The sequence below is a fragment of the Panthera uncia genome, assembly GCF_023721935.1.
Source record: "Panthera uncia isolate 11264 chromosome C1 unlocalized genomic scaffold, Puncia_PCG_1.0 HiC_scaffold_3, whole genome shotgun sequence".
Taxonomy (NCBI): domain Eukaryota; kingdom Metazoa; phylum Chordata; class Mammalia; order Carnivora; family Felidae; genus Panthera; species Panthera uncia.
Window position 1 is genome coordinate 32,932,145 of NW_026057584.1, and position 15,535 is coordinate 32,947,679.

A 15,535-nucleotide genomic window follows, 5' to 3' on the forward strand; every position below is an offset into this window, starting at 1 on the left:
TGTACTTCAGGATAAAATTCAGTGACTGTCTCAGCTAAATCTCTAACAAACTATGAAGTATGGAATTACTTATAAACATGCATTATCTTTCAGTGTGCTTACCACTTACCACAAAGATCAGGTACTTTAAGTTCTACAGCAAGTAAAGAAATAGTCAGGAAGTAATAATAACTGGTAATACTATATGTCCTGCTACTTAACACACTCATTTTCCTATACATTTGTGAAAAAGAATATTCTATTTGTAAATTACTTCAGCGTACATGTGTCTGAAAAGAAAATCTGAATTGAGGCAACATTCATAAAAGCACATAGAAAAAAATTCTCAAGAAGAACAGACTTTATTTTTAACATAAATGTTCTATTTTCTTGTGAGGCAGCAATAAGTGTTCAGATACAGGGAATACATAAGTACATAATAACAATATTTATCACCATTGGAAATGCTGTTTATTGGGAGATTTTTGTTAGAAAAACAAAATTTTAAAAAATTGCATTTTAAAAAGATTTACACAGCTTAAACAGATGAAAGATATAGACTTTAAAAAAACATAAATTATATTCAACAGGATTTTTTAAACAAAGTATTGTTCAGGGCTGCTCTACTTATTGTTAATTTAAGCAGAGTTAAACTTTAAAGTGCGAAGTATTCTTAGCTTTTTAAATGCAAATTCAGCACTTCCACTGGTCTGATTTTGAGACATCAAAATTCCAAGCATTAAGGAATGAATCTTAAGTTTAGAACAGTGAACTAAATTCAGTAATGTCAATTTTTCTTTTATTTCCTTTAACAAAAGAAAATCTTGACAACCCAGTCCTAATCTTGGACATACAGAAGGCTGTAAGTTCTGCCATTTTTTAAAATATCTCTTTTCCAGTACAAGCCAACCATTTAAAAGAAAAAAATGGGGGGGGGGGAGCCTTTCTTGTTGCCAGTTATTCCACAGTTAGCAATAACACGTTCCAAAAGGCTGATCTGGTCTCTCATAAGTGTAAGAAGTATTTTAAACAAAATGAAGATTCTAGTTAAGAAATAATTTTGGCATCCATGCTCACCATATTAACCAGAGACAAAACAGATATTTTAAAAATATAATTGCTAACAAAAGCCACGACAAGTAGTAAGACTTAGTCATGATCAGAAACAATAAATTTTATGTTTTTATCATCACAAGGAAAAAAATCAAGAGTAAAAAATAACTTAAGACAAAGTAAATAACCAGAGAATACTTTTACGGAAATATATATGCTATTTCTTTTACTGCAATGGAAGTAAATTTATTTAAAACTTAAAAAAATTTAAATTATATTCCCACTGAAGCTATTCTAACTTACCTTCTGTATAGTTTTCTACAGAAATACAAGATAATCATGGAATGTAATTTTAGAAAATATTCTACTGGGAGTAGGTCCATTTAAAAAAAATCAGCCATCTGTGAACGAAGGGTTAAGCAAGAGCTGAATGGGACCTATGGTTAATATTTTTAAAGACTGCAATAAAGCTCATATGCTTAAAAATTAGCCCTTTGGCACTGGCAGTTGAGTTGTCTGTACCTTGTACCTTTTTTATTCTTTCAAACCTCAGGCTCTATTTCTCCCAAACCCAAGGGGTATGTTTGGTTACTATACAATGCATTTACCTGCAAATTCACATTCTCCTTACAACCAAACATTAAAAGTTCTACTTATAAGACTCTGTAAATAATAACTCTTAAACCTGTTCTCCCATTCTGGCTTTAAATTACTTTAGATAAAGGATATATGAAACGCTATAGAAAGATGTCAATTACACAAACATGCACAACAGAGTAAAGAGAAAGATTGTTTATAAAGTGGCATTTTAGTTGTAAAATGCCCTTGTGATTTATAGGAATGGACAGAAGTAAGTGTAAAGTAAGGAAAAGAACACTGATTTAATGGAATTCAAGTAATCCAAAAACTGAGGATTTTTTAAAAAACTTGTTTTTAACTTCTTCCTCTTACCATTCATACCAACTCACCTGAGGAGTTTCAGCTTTTCTTCTGTACTTTTGATAGAGCAGTTTTCAGTGGTGAAATGGTTAGGTCAAAAGACGTAACATATAAGGCAAAGAATCAAGGTTCTCAAAAAAAACCAACCAACCAGAAAATACAGACCCTGAATAACTGAGTTTTACTGATTTAGAAGCCACAAAGCACTAATTCCAAGCAAATTAGTTTTGTATGGAGAAGGTACCAAAATTTATCAGTGTTACCAAGTGAAACCGGACAGACTTATTCAAATGTTTGAATTTATCTAATCTGTATAAATACATCGCCATTTTAAACTTCACAGGGCATAATTTTAAATACTTAGATGTTTTAAAGGTGCATGAGTATAAGAAGTCCTTTCAGATTTATTGCTACCACTAAGTTTTCTTTGATGGTATATGTCTGAACAAATTGACGTATTAACCCTCTAAACTGTATTCCTTTTACAAGTATTAAAATTTTTTTCTCCCTATATGTATAGGAATATTAAATTATTGCATCATAGGTAGTATATGAAGGTCTTAGAAGGATGCTTTTTATCAACAGTGTTTGCTGGAACTCATTTTTAAAAAGAGCTGCTCCTTAATTTCACTACCACATACACAAACATGAAATAGTGTTGTCATGTGATATTGGCAGTGATTAAGATGAGCCTAAATCCAAAACTGTATGGATTTTTCAAAGAATCCTGTTGTTTATATGCTCCAAAGCTCTCTTTGCCTGTCTTCCGTACTGTGTGGAATGCTGGAGAGAAAACTAGCAAAACCTGTAAGCAACATATCTCAGTGCCAACCACCATAAAGAAATGTCAGTCACAAGATTCTGTGACTACGGATTGCTATTCAATGGATTACACTCCTGGCAAACTACTAACCCTGACCAAATCCACGAGACAACAACATCACAAAAGCAAAGGAGGAAATCCATGCACAGCCATTTTAGGACCTCTTGGAACTATGATACAGTGATGATAAAGGGAGAGCATGTGATAAAATATTTTGCAGAAAACCAAAGGGGTTCCTTAATCCTAGCTAGCAATCAACACTGGGTAGTTTCCTTCTGGCTCACTGACTTTTAAACCAAGTTCCAACAATGGGTGAGAAAGTATTAAAGCACTTGTCTCCAGACTATAATTTTTCTGACCACATGGTGAAATGTGTACAGGAGTAGTGAAGAAAACAACAGTTTTACAAGTATTTCACCCAAAGCACAAACTTCTGACATCCAAAAACATAAATCACATAATGTACTATTATTTAATATTGCTTTTTATCTCTGGTTATATACTTGTTCAATGCATTTACCTATCGATTCTTGTTTGGGAGAAGAACATAGTCATGAGATTAAGATTGCTGGGAAAATGTCAACAATCCCTTTGGTCCCAAAGCTGAAAACAGCTGAGAAAAGCACACATCTAGAAAGGGAAACAAGAAACAAGAGGCCACCAAAGAATCTTTGAACATCCTGTCTGCTACGTTTCAGAAAATGTAACATTGGTATTATAAAATAGTCATTTTCATATAAAAGATGGTTCTTGCAGCATCATTCACGTCTCCCTTCAGGAATTATGTTTGCAGGGATCAATTTTTTGTTTTTGTTTTTAAAGAAGTTTAATTTGAAAACAAAAAAACAATGTGATATTGGCCCTCCAAAAGTAAAGAATGAGACCTTTTTTGTTTCAATCAGTGCTTTCAGAAAAAGCAGGCTAAGCAACGAGGGCTGGCCTTCATGAGTGAGCAAAGCCATCAGAGGGCGCTGCTTTCTTCCAGAAGTCATACTGTGACACATCACCATGGGAAGTGGGAGCACATCACAGCCGACTGGGAGTGCGCGATGCCATCACAATGAAATGATCTGAGGAGGCTCTCAGTTGCCCAGAAAAATGGCCACACAGTCTTGTGACCTATCCTTCAGCTTCTTCAATTGGCTCTGGTGGTGGAAGTAGAGAGGCCGATGGCATGACTGTACTTGTTCCTCGAGAGACCCGGTCTTGCTCTGTGTTTGTAGACAGGGAGGCCACAGCAATAGGCTGCAGCAGAGTGGTTGTCATACCAGTGGTAACTGTCAGACTGTGCCCAGAGCCCTTGAGAGTAAGATCTGGTGTGGGAAGGAGTGGCTTGAGGATGCTGACGAGGCAGAAGGCAGAACCGCTTTTAGGAATGAAATTCACCTTGTTTTTGTCAGGACAGTAAAAGGCTGGGATTTCGTGAAGCTGTTTTGGCCTAGGCATAGAACAGACAACCCAGTAATTTTAAGTCACAGAACACTGGAAGTAATTTTTTTTTTTTTCTAAACAGATAACGTATAGATAATGAAAGGAATATAAAACTCAAGTTATGTCAAAAGCTCCAAATGTTACGGGCCAAAGTGGAATTAGACACCTAATTCAAAATAAGTATCTTAGAATGCCAGAAGTACATCATTCATCTCTGCTGCTTTCAGTTCCCTGGAGAGCCCCCTGCAGCATTCAGGTGACTCAGGCTGACAACCAACTGTATCTCAATGAAGATTTAAGACAGCCATTATGAATAAAGAATTTCCTAAAGCAAAAGAAATTCTAGATGTTTAAAGACAAAAATATGTTCCACTACATTTTTTCCAAAACCTGTACTATTTTGAAGGGAGAAAGCAAGTAAATTAACGACATACAATGTCCATCTTTTGCTAAATTCCACCCCTGTGTGACTCAACTTCAGTGGGCATGAGTTTTCAAGTGGGCTTAAAAATCTCTTTGGAACAATTTTTTTAGTTAACCATGATGGTTTTCTGAGAAACATAATGGAAATATAAAATCAAATCAAATTATTCATTGTCCCTTCCTGTCCCCAGGGGCTCCTGAAAACTCACCCAAATGGTTGGAAAAAGATACTAAGTATTACTGATATTTTGTGAAAATAAAGATATTAAAAAATTCAACTGTTAAAGTAACATGGAAATGCCACAAAATTAAAAAGAAATAAAGTGGGAGAACCTAAATACATCAAGATTCAGATGGAACAAGGTAATATGATCATATGATGAAAGTACGATTCTCATCTCTCCTAATGAAATTTAAAAAATTAAAATTTAAGTGCGCCAAGTCTGCACCAGATTCTGGGGATCCAAAAATGAAACCATCTACTAGGAGACAGACTAAATATGTAGTTCTTGGGGGGAGGGAGATGCTGGGAATAGGACTGTATCTCAACATAATTAATCTCATTTGTAATCTTACATGTTTTATGCATTTAAAAACATTATCAGGGGCACCTGGGTGGCTCAGTCAGTTGGGAGTCTGACTCTTGGTTTTGGTTCAGGTCATGATCTCACGGTTTGGGAGTTCAAGCCCTACATCAGGCTCTGCGCTGACAGCGTGGATTCTCTTTCTCCCTCTCTCTCTCTGCCCCTCCCCTGACTGCACGCTCTCTCTCAAAATAAATAAATAAACTTAAAACAAAAAACAAATGGGGCGCCTGGGTGGCTGTTGATTGAGCATCCGGCTTCGGCTCAGGTCATGATCTCACACTCTGTGAGTTCGAGCCCTGCATCAAGTTCTGTGCTGACAGCTCGGAGCCTGGAGCCTGCTTTAGATTCTGTGTCTCCCCCTCTCTCTGCCTCTCCCCTGCTCATGCTCTGTCTCTGTCTCAAAAAAAAAATAAAAACATTTAAAAAAAAATTAAAAAAAAACAAATAATAAAAACATTATTCAGAGAAGTTACAAATTACTTCAAAGCATCCCTAATCTTTGCCAGACTGCCAAAGGTGTTCACAGTACAAAAAAGCTCAAGAAGTCCTGTAAGAGGTCTGACAAATGTGATAAAAATGACTTGTAAAGGGGTTTAAAGGTAGCACAAGGGAGTGGATAACCTGTGGCAGAGGAAGAGGGAGAATTTTGTAGGAAGAAGGCTTACAAGGGAAGTAACATCTGAGCTGGGTCTTAAAAAATTAATAAGCAACAGTCCTGGGGAATGCGTGCCAAAAAAAAAAAAAAAGGAAAAGAAAAACCTCCAAGCAGACAATGCTTTTGATAGGCAGATTTTATTAATAGTGAATACTACCCAAGGACAGCTTTGATAAATACAATAATTTAAGAACAAAGAAATAATTTAATTGATGTTTTACTTGTGCAGTCTTCTTTCTTATATACAATGGAAACGTCAAGTAGTTTTAGGACCACAAGTGTATCTGGGTAGATGAGAGGTAAGAAGAGCACACACTGCTCTATTTTTACTATGTGAGAGTATGGTTTTCAATTCCTTAAAGAAGATAGGAAGCTGAGGTTAGATTTCTATTATTAAATTATGCTTGAATTTTCTTTTGAAGGTGGAAGCACCAACCTCCCCCACCAAACAAAACAAAACACACAAGAAAACAAAACACACAAAAAAACAAAACACCTTCCTTTGTCCCCTCTTCCAGCCACCACCCCAACCTACCAAGAGGAATCACTCCTGACCTCTAACATTTTTCTAGGAGCTTAATTATTAACCAAGAAACAGATTATCCACTCCTGGCACACATGACCTATACCTATGCTAATAGAAGCTGCAAGTACTAATACAACTTCAAAGCTTCAACTTAGTAACTATAAATACAAAAAAAAAAAAAAATCTCAGAATTTAAAATTTTTATTTTTCCTTAAGGATTATTCCAAAAAAAATTGTGTCTCAAAATAGATATAACTGTTTACAAGCTGGCTTTCTGAAAAACTGATGGGATAGGCTGGATAATAATTATAGATATTCTTATACTGATGCAAGGAATTCTTTCCTATCTGTTTTAAAAGCCTTATGTAATTTTTTTTTAATGCAGGAATTAACTATCAGCAAAGAAAATGCTGGGTCCGAGTTACTTATAATTGGAAGAAGGGAGAGAGGGAGGATCATGTTGTATTTTTTAAAATACTTCTATACCGCAAAAAGGCCAAAATACTTAGGAGTCTAAGGTAACTAAGGCCAAAGAATTCATTAGTTTGGCAGAAGAAACAGCATATTAGACTTCCTTTAAAAAAGGAAAAAGTGCAGACGACATAGCTATGGTACGTGCTATATAACACAAAGAATATAGAGACCGAAAGAAATACAAAATCTGGTATAAATTCTGGTCTAAATACAACCACCTATTTGCATTCAGGTAAATAAACATACATTTCTAGAAACCAGAGATCAAGCCTCACCCCACTCCAATCTCCAGTTCCTATCAGAGTTACTTCCTTCAAACCAAGAGTTAAAGAGAAGAGTATTCCTCAAACAATGATTAAATAAACTCAAAACTTTTAATTTGGACCAATAATCTATATTTGTTTGTTGCGAGTGTGCCCAGTGGATTTTGCTCTCATTTTGACAGAGGTAGTGCAAAAGAGACGAATTTTTTTAGACTCTGAGTAATTTATTGATAAAAAAGTTAAAATTACCTCTAAGAAATCCACTCTTGGGTTACTGCTATTTTTGTTTTGGTACATAATGAAAATGCTTAAAAATGCTAGACATCCTTTGTATCAGTATAATTTGTAACAAACTATGTACACTATAAAAAGAGCAAGTTTACCCTTCTTTTTTTTAATTTTTTTTTTTTTTTTTACATTTATTTATTTTTGAGAGACAAAGAGAGACAGCGTGAGCAGGGGAGGGGCAGAGAAAGAGGGAGACACAGAATCCGAAGCAGGCTCCAGGTTCCAAGCTGTCAGCATAGAGCCCAACGCAGGGCCTGAACCTACAAACCATGAGATCATGACCTGAGCTGAAGTCGGACGCTTAACTGACTGAGCCACCCAGGTGTCCCGCAAGTTTACCTTCTAATAACAGATGCATGTGCCATAAAACATGTAACATGTCAGGGTTTATCTTCTATTTCTTTGATCCATCTATCTATCCATATACACACGCATACTCTTCCCTCCCTTTAGACACAAATAATGTAGCAGTATATACATAACTCAGACATTAAGTCCTGAGAAAACTTCCAAATCCAAGAGATTAAGGCAGATACCACAGGACACAAATCTACATAACAAATATTCACAGAAAGTCATTTATTACAGAAATTCAAACTACTTTTGAGCCAACCAACAATTTCTCTGCATTTGGGCAAATCTCAATGAGTAAATCAAAGAGCTCAACTCCAAAAACTTCCACTTGGACCATTTGATTTTTACTTAAAAAATTAAAAAAAAAAAAAAAAGGGATCATTGTATTAAGTTTACCTTGAGAGAGAGAAAGTGCACGTGCAAGTAGGGGAAGGGCAGAGAGAATCCCAAACAGGTTCTACCCTATTAGCTCAGAGCCTGATGCAGAGCTTGAACTCATGAATTATGAGATCATGACCTGAGCCAAAACCAAGATTCAGAGGCTTAACTAATTGAGCCACCCAGGCGGCCCTAGAATGATTCCCTCCCTCCCTACCTCCCTCCCTCCTTCCTTTCCTTTCTTTCTCTTTCTTCCTTCATTTTTTTTCTTTCTTCCTTCCTTTCTCTCTTTCTTTCTTTCATGTTTATTTTTGAGACAGAGAGACAGAGAGAGTGTGAGTGGGGAAGGGGCATCAAAAGAGTGTCAGGGCAGAGTCCAACGTGGGGCTCAAACTGATGCACCATGAGATTGTGACCTGAGCCGAAATCAAAAGTCAGACATTTAACCAACTGAGTCACCCAGGCATCCCTTAAGAACTCTCATGGGAAAGTCTAAGCCAGCATCTGCAAATTGGGCATAAAAAGTATGAGGTATTTGTCAGAGATGTATAGTCCAGGTCCTATCTCCACATTTAGGCATTAGGCCTAGGATGGGGCCTGGGAATCTGCAGTTTCAACTACTACTCCAGACGATTATGATTCAGGGAGTCCATGAAACAGATCTGGAGAATTCTACTTAAATTTTCAATTTGCTACAGTCAAGCTTTTAGAATGACAGTGACACAGCAGTTGCTAAAACAGAGTTTTCAATTACTGTCACAAAAGCAGATAGGAGACTGAGAGCTGGGATTTCCTAGCATAGAAATTAAGGGGATTCAAAAACAATGCTCTTTGTGTGGCAAAATTATTCAGAATTTAGATTAAAGGAAGCAGTGACAGGAGGAGCATACAGAGGAACAAAAGGATGCCATATTCCAGAATAATTCCAAGATGTTTATAATGGGGGAAAAAGATAAATTACATTGAGTCAGACAAGGTTGGACAATCTTCACACTCTGTTCCAGGTTTCGTAAGTGAGAAAAAGCCAGAAGGCTGACTCTTATACATGCAGCCATAGTGAGACTGGAAGGTGAGGGCTAAGAACTACCAACACATCCCCAAATAATGTTCATTACCTAATTTGCTATCTCACACACACCAACCATCCTATAGCCATCACTCACAAAGCAAGAAGCCATGAAAATATGAAGGCTACAATACCTTTTGAGACTCTGAGTCTAAAATTGCAGTGCTTGACTAAAGTACCAGCCAACCGAAATATAAGAGATCACATACCAATAGTACTAGATACTGCTTAAAATCCTGCCTGCTTCTTATGTTAGCTTTATCACAGGAACAGGAGTCTGTTACTATAATAGTAACAGAATTGTTTCCTATACTGGCAGACAAAATATTTCTAATAATTTTTAAAGAATTAGAGACCAAAAGTACATAAAAACTGAAAGGAATTCAACCCTTAAAAGAAGGAAGACATACTAGGTGAGAGCCATGGTCCACCTTGAATAAATATACTGCTTAACTCAATGTGTGATGTTGACTGTATACAGGTTCAAAAGTAACAGCCACAGATGACACACTGGAGACAACAGAGGAAATGTGAAAAACAATTGGGTATCAGTTGATATTAAAGCATTACTGTTAATTTCGTTTGATGTGATAATGGTACTGTAGTTATATAGGAGTACTATGGTTACTTTTAGGAAACAATATTAAATTGTACTTAAGTACAATGATGTCTGCAACTTACTTCCAAACACTTTAGCAAAAACTACCACCACCACACACAGACAAAGCACATATAACATAAGGTTAACTAGAGTCTATGCTGTGGATACATGGGTGATCACTGTACTATTCTTCAACTTATTTGAAAATTCTCATATGGACTCTTAAAAACTGAGAACAAACTGAGGGTTGATGGGGGGTGGGAGGGAGGGGAGGGTGGGTGATGGGTATTGAGGAGTGCACCTTTTGGGATGAGCACTGGGTGTTGTATGGAAACCAATTTGACAATAAATTTCATATATTGAAAGAAAAAAAAAAGAAAATTCTCATATGAAAAGTTATTTGAGGGGTACTTACGAGCATTCCTCAAAGACTTTGACCCTTTCACAGCCCTCAGGAGGTTCCCTTTTGAACATATAACTGTTGTTAGGTTTTGGTGAAGTTGCATATTTGGGCAAAGGAGAGTTGTTCCCATTCTCTGCAAAAAATGGCAGGCTGGATTACTAACAAACACTACCACATAAATGCAGTCATACTAAATTGAATTGTTCATGACATTCCCCCACACCATGAACTACTTGAGGGTAGGAACAGTGTTTTATCATCAACATCATCCCCCAAGATCTAATACAATACCAGGTAAAGAGGAGATAATTAATGTTTGTTAAATCCATAAAACAAAAAATTTTTCTTTTCCACTTACAAGTACTATAGCTTAAGCCTGTATCACTTAATCCACGGCACTGAATACTGATCTATCTTGCCCCCTTATTTCTTACACACCCAGCAGAGACTCATATGCCACTTCCTTACTTCCCAGTACATGTAACTGAGGTGGCTCTTCACTGGTTGCTTATCACTCACTCTTAGCTTGCCCTTCAGAATTTCTCGATTTCTCTGCTCCTCTGGTTACAATCTCTGCTCCACTTAGTTAGGAGCCATCTGTGCACTATACACCAAAGACTTCCTCGGGCCTATGAACTTCTCCATACCTAAGAGGTCCATCTCTGTTCATGTGCCAAAACTTCTTTCAAAGTCTAGCTCAAAGTTTTGAAATCCTTTCAAATTAACCTTATCAAAGTGAATGCTTCTTTACTCTGGTATTCCTGTTCAATGTTGATGTCCTCAGTTTATACTTTAAAAATTCTTGATATGTTACCTAAGTGTTCTAAAACTTTCGGTTTGTGTCAACTAAGCTATAAATTTTTTGCTGGCAGTAGCACTGTGGTTCTATTTTCTTATAAAAGAAATTTCTTAAAAAAAAAACAACTTTGTCTTAAAGTCAAAATATAGCATTACACAAAATTCATGAGGTTCCTACTTATTACTGAAGTAAAAGTAGAAAGTATGAGCCCTGAGTACCAGGAGCCATGCTAAATGGTTTACACTCACCACTCCTTTTAATTCTAAAAGTACAGATAGTAGTTAAAATGCAGATTCCTGATAAGAAACACACGGCCCAACCAAAAGATTTAATTCAGTTTCAGATTTAGATGCACACTGGAGTCACCTGGGAGCATCAAACACTCCCAGTACCTGTATTCTACACCCCCAGGGGTTGTAATTTAATTGCTCCAGGGTGTTTGCCTAGAATAACTATATATTACTTAACCTAGAAGCTGGCAAAATAGGTCCAAATAGTAACACTTACAATTGCTTATGGCTTTAATTGACTTCTTTGGGAAATCTTATGTTCTTTGCACTTGTTACAGTCTCAATAATTTAGGGAATTGATAGTAATAGCCAACTGTAACATTTTAGGAACATTCAACACACTGTGATTAATAGCTTCTAAATAAATGACTGCTGAACTGAGCTGCAGAATTTACAAATATATTATTGCTCTCAAGTACACACAGTAACTTGGGTTAGGCTAACAAAATATTGCCCTGATAGAGACAGAAGAAAGGTCATAGTTGTTTTAAAAGGTAAGAACATTAGAAATTAATATTCAAATAGCTTATGTCTCCAAGTTATTTTTAAGTTGCACAAGTAGTTCAATACTGTAAGGAAGCCCTCCAACCTTTTACTGTAGGCGTGCCTTCAATACTCATTTTGCATTGACATAAATCAGCCTAATTCTTGTTAGAAATTTCACAAAATCAGATTCTTAAAAAAAACAAACAAACACTAATTTGAAGGTTTCAAGTTCAATTAAAAATAGTAAGGTAGTAAAAACAAGACAACTAAGGCAAGAGAAAACAAAGTGCTTTTTCAGGACCAATGTTCATTTATACCAAAAAGAATGTTTCTCAGTAATAAGAGACTTGAATTAACAAGTAGAGAAAAGGAAAAAAAAAAAAAAGGTACAAAAATAAAAGCCCATACACCCACCCAACCAGACCATCTCTTGAGCACCACGATAAAACCTACTGTTGTATACTCTAATTTTTAAAAATCTATGTTATGAACGTATGTCAAAGTAATTACCTTAGTAGCCTTAAGTGTGTATGTTCTACTAGAAAATGAATAGAATGAATGATAAAATAGCTGGTGTTCATTTATCATCTGGCAACAAATTCCTCCTTCATTGTACCTTTATCCCTGGGATCAACAAGCAGGTCATCAGCTGAACAAGGGCTCTCTTCGCTACCTTCATTTGAGATGGTGAGGAAGGATGTGGGGGACACAGACTGAGAGCGGCTGCTGTTGTTGCTTCCCCTGTCTGCCCCACCAGGGGTCTGCGTGTCGATGCTGCGTGTGCTGCTGCTTCTCTGTACGAGGGGGGGAGGTGCACGATGGCCATCTGGAATATCTTGTGGCTGTTATAAAAATTTTTAAACATACGTATATTTATCACTGATTTTGAAACTCACTAGAAATGCACCCAATATCAACCTTCCCCTATTGTTCCAGATCACTCACAGATCAGAAATGCCCTACTAGGTCTAGCAGGAAAAAAACCTTCGTGCTGCTCCATTAGTGACATCCCTATCTAATATGACTGCCCTACTAAACACTGAGCAGCATATACAAAGACTCTATATTCCCAGGGTTTGGTATATGACAGATGGCCAGTGCTTGATGAATGATAAACTGCAATGAATTAGTTATCTTGTAGTAAGTATTTTTTAAATCGTGAAGAATTGCCATGGTAAATGAGGAGAAATCTAGGTGTAACACCAGGTTCTATATTAGAAGAAAAGTTTATCCATTGTGTGAACTAGTAATACTTGATGACAGGTCCTGTTACCTTCTCCCTCTGCCCACTTCCCCCTGAAAGAGTTTTTCCAAAGAAACCTTCCTAAATGAGGGAAAGATTAATGGTAGCAATGCTAATTATAGGGGAACATCAAGGAGAACATTAAAAGGAAAGCTTGCGTGGCTCACTTAGCAGGAAAACCAGCTCCCTGGTACACCTTTAGTTCATTTATCTTTATTATATCAGGGAGTTACTCCCATCATGCAGTATGGACAAGAGGGTGTGGGGGGTTGTGTTTTCTCTAAGCTTAACCAACCTTTAATATCAGGGAGAGGATCTTAAGCATCAATAAAAATAATACTGCAAACCCCCCAATTCCTCTTTCACTGAAGAATGAAAGCTTAAATATACTCTGTAACATGCTTTTCAATATAAACAGGAAACTTTCTGTGCCTTATAGATGAATCATTCTTATGTCTTATGCGGATAATAGGTAAACAGAAGTGTACTTCATGATGATAAAGTCAACCAAACAATAACTCACAAACAATAAGGAACAGGTAGATTCATGCTTATAAAGTTTCTAAAGTCCTATCCCTCCCTCCCCAACAAGTTTTAATCTAAACTTATGCTACATGGAGTTGTAACAAATGAGAAGTGTATACCTATCTAGTGATCTTTAAAGATAAGCAAAAAGCAGTTTCTGTTCAAGGATCCAAATTTAAGTCATTATCAGTTGTCTCTATGAGATGCAAGGAAATTAAAACTTTTCATTAACTTGCCAAGGTCAAAATTTTTCAAGAGATAAATTTTCATTCTCTTTCAATGAGAGGAAAGAAACCTAAGTACATATGGAAAATGAAATTGTAATTTTTAAAATAAATGGAACAGTTAATGTGGAAGGACAATTTTAAGATACAAGATTACTTACTATAAGTTGTTCTTCCTTTTCCCCAGTCTCTTTAATTATTATTTCAATCTCCTGATTCAATCCTTCCACACTATTTCGGAACCGGGAACCTGTTGATTTGGTGATGGGAATTACTGGAATAAGTGCACTCTTTGGAACAGGAGCCTGAAGAAAAAGTGGTGGAGAAGGGAGAAAAGGGCTTTAATACACCACCTTTCAATTCTTTAGTTTGAAGCATACTTTTAGTTGACATGAATAACCCTAAATATATATCAAAATTAAGTTTAGAGGCCTCACAAAAAGTTATGAGTAACCAAACATGCTCCTTGATAAACACAAAATATAATTTAAAGCCAAAATCCCAATCAAGGTAGAATTTCAGAAGTTAATTCACACCCATGAGGGACTGTAAAGAGAGGAGGTATAAAGGAAAATACTAAAAGAATGTCTATCTCAGAAGTTTTTTTATGACTGTAACTGAATTCAGATTTTGATGTTTTTATTTTTTGAGAGAGAGAAACACAGAGACACAGAGTGTGAGTGGGGGAGGGGCAGAGAGAGGGAGTCACAGAATCTGAAGCAGGCTCCAGGCTCTGAGCTGTCAGCGCAGAACCTAACATGGGGCTCAAACTCACAAACCGTGAGATCATGACCTGAGACGAAGTCAGATGCTTAACCGACTGAGCCACCCAGGTGCCCTCAGAGTTCAGATTTTAGACAACGTAAAAGTTCTCTTAGTGCCATAATTACCTATACTCGAGGAAAGGAATTTTTAAAAGGCAATTTATCAAAAAAATATGTACACATTTTGGTTAGAAAAACAAAATCAGTGTCAAAGTCCACATATAATAGCAAAATTGTAGAAATGAGAATAATTTCCCTATGAAATTTATTTATACTTTCACTGTAATTATTTTATTACATTTTGTTAAGAAAATTATATAATTCATATTCTTCTTTTTCCACTGGCACATTATTGCTTTTGAAAAGAAATAACTGATTATATATAATTAAAGGATATTACACGGTTTCCTGACAAGATACTCAAAGTAAAATATGAATAAGAATTGTAAAGGTATCTGCTAAAGTTAACAGCAACAGTGTGCCAGAAGATCATCTTGTATACCGTCTTGCAGTCTAGTAAAGAAATGTGATTAACCCACCCTTCATTTAGAGGGGTTTCTTTGAAAAACTTCTCTTTCAGGGGAAGGTGGGCAAGGAGACAAAGGTAACAGGGCCTCCAATCATCACTAGTTTCCATTCAATGGATATATCCCTGTTCTGTGATATAGAACTTAATGTTAAAGCTATATTTCTCCTCTTTTATTCCTGCTCACCTTTATAAATAAGATTTTTTTAGAAATATAAGCATAATACAGGGGCGCCTGGGTGGCTCAGTCGGTTAAGCGTCCGACTTCAGCTCAGGTCACCACCATCTCACGGTCTGTGAGTTCGAGCCCCGCGTCGGACTCTGGGCTGATGGCTCAGAGCCTGGAGCCTGCTTCCAATTCTGTGTCTCCCTCTCTCTCTGCCCCTCCCCCGTTCATGCTCTGTCTCTGTCTCAAAAATAAATAAACGTTAAAAA

At 36.5% G+C, this 15,535-nt stretch overlaps 1 protein-coding gene across 1 annotated transcript in view; it reads right to left on the minus strand.

The window, feature by feature from the left end:
* Window positions 1-322: 322 nt before the first annotated feature.
* The window catches only part of FAM117B (family with sequence similarity 117 member B), a 95,112-nt gene continuing 79,899 nt past the window's right edge, over window positions 323-15,535 (minus strand). Inside the window, exons 5-8 of the mRNA XM_049615158.1 lie at window positions 13,972-14,115; window positions 12,435-12,660; window positions 10,256-10,376; window positions 323-4,232 (exon numbers count right to left, since the gene is read on the minus strand). Of these exons, the coding sequence (XP_049471115.1) occupies window positions 3,914-4,232; window positions 10,256-10,376; window positions 12,435-12,660; window positions 13,972-14,115 (810 nt within the window). The 3' untranslated portion in view covers window positions 323-3,913. The remainder of the gene's footprint in view (window positions 4,233-10,255; window positions 10,377-12,434; window positions 12,661-13,971; window positions 14,116-15,535) is intronic.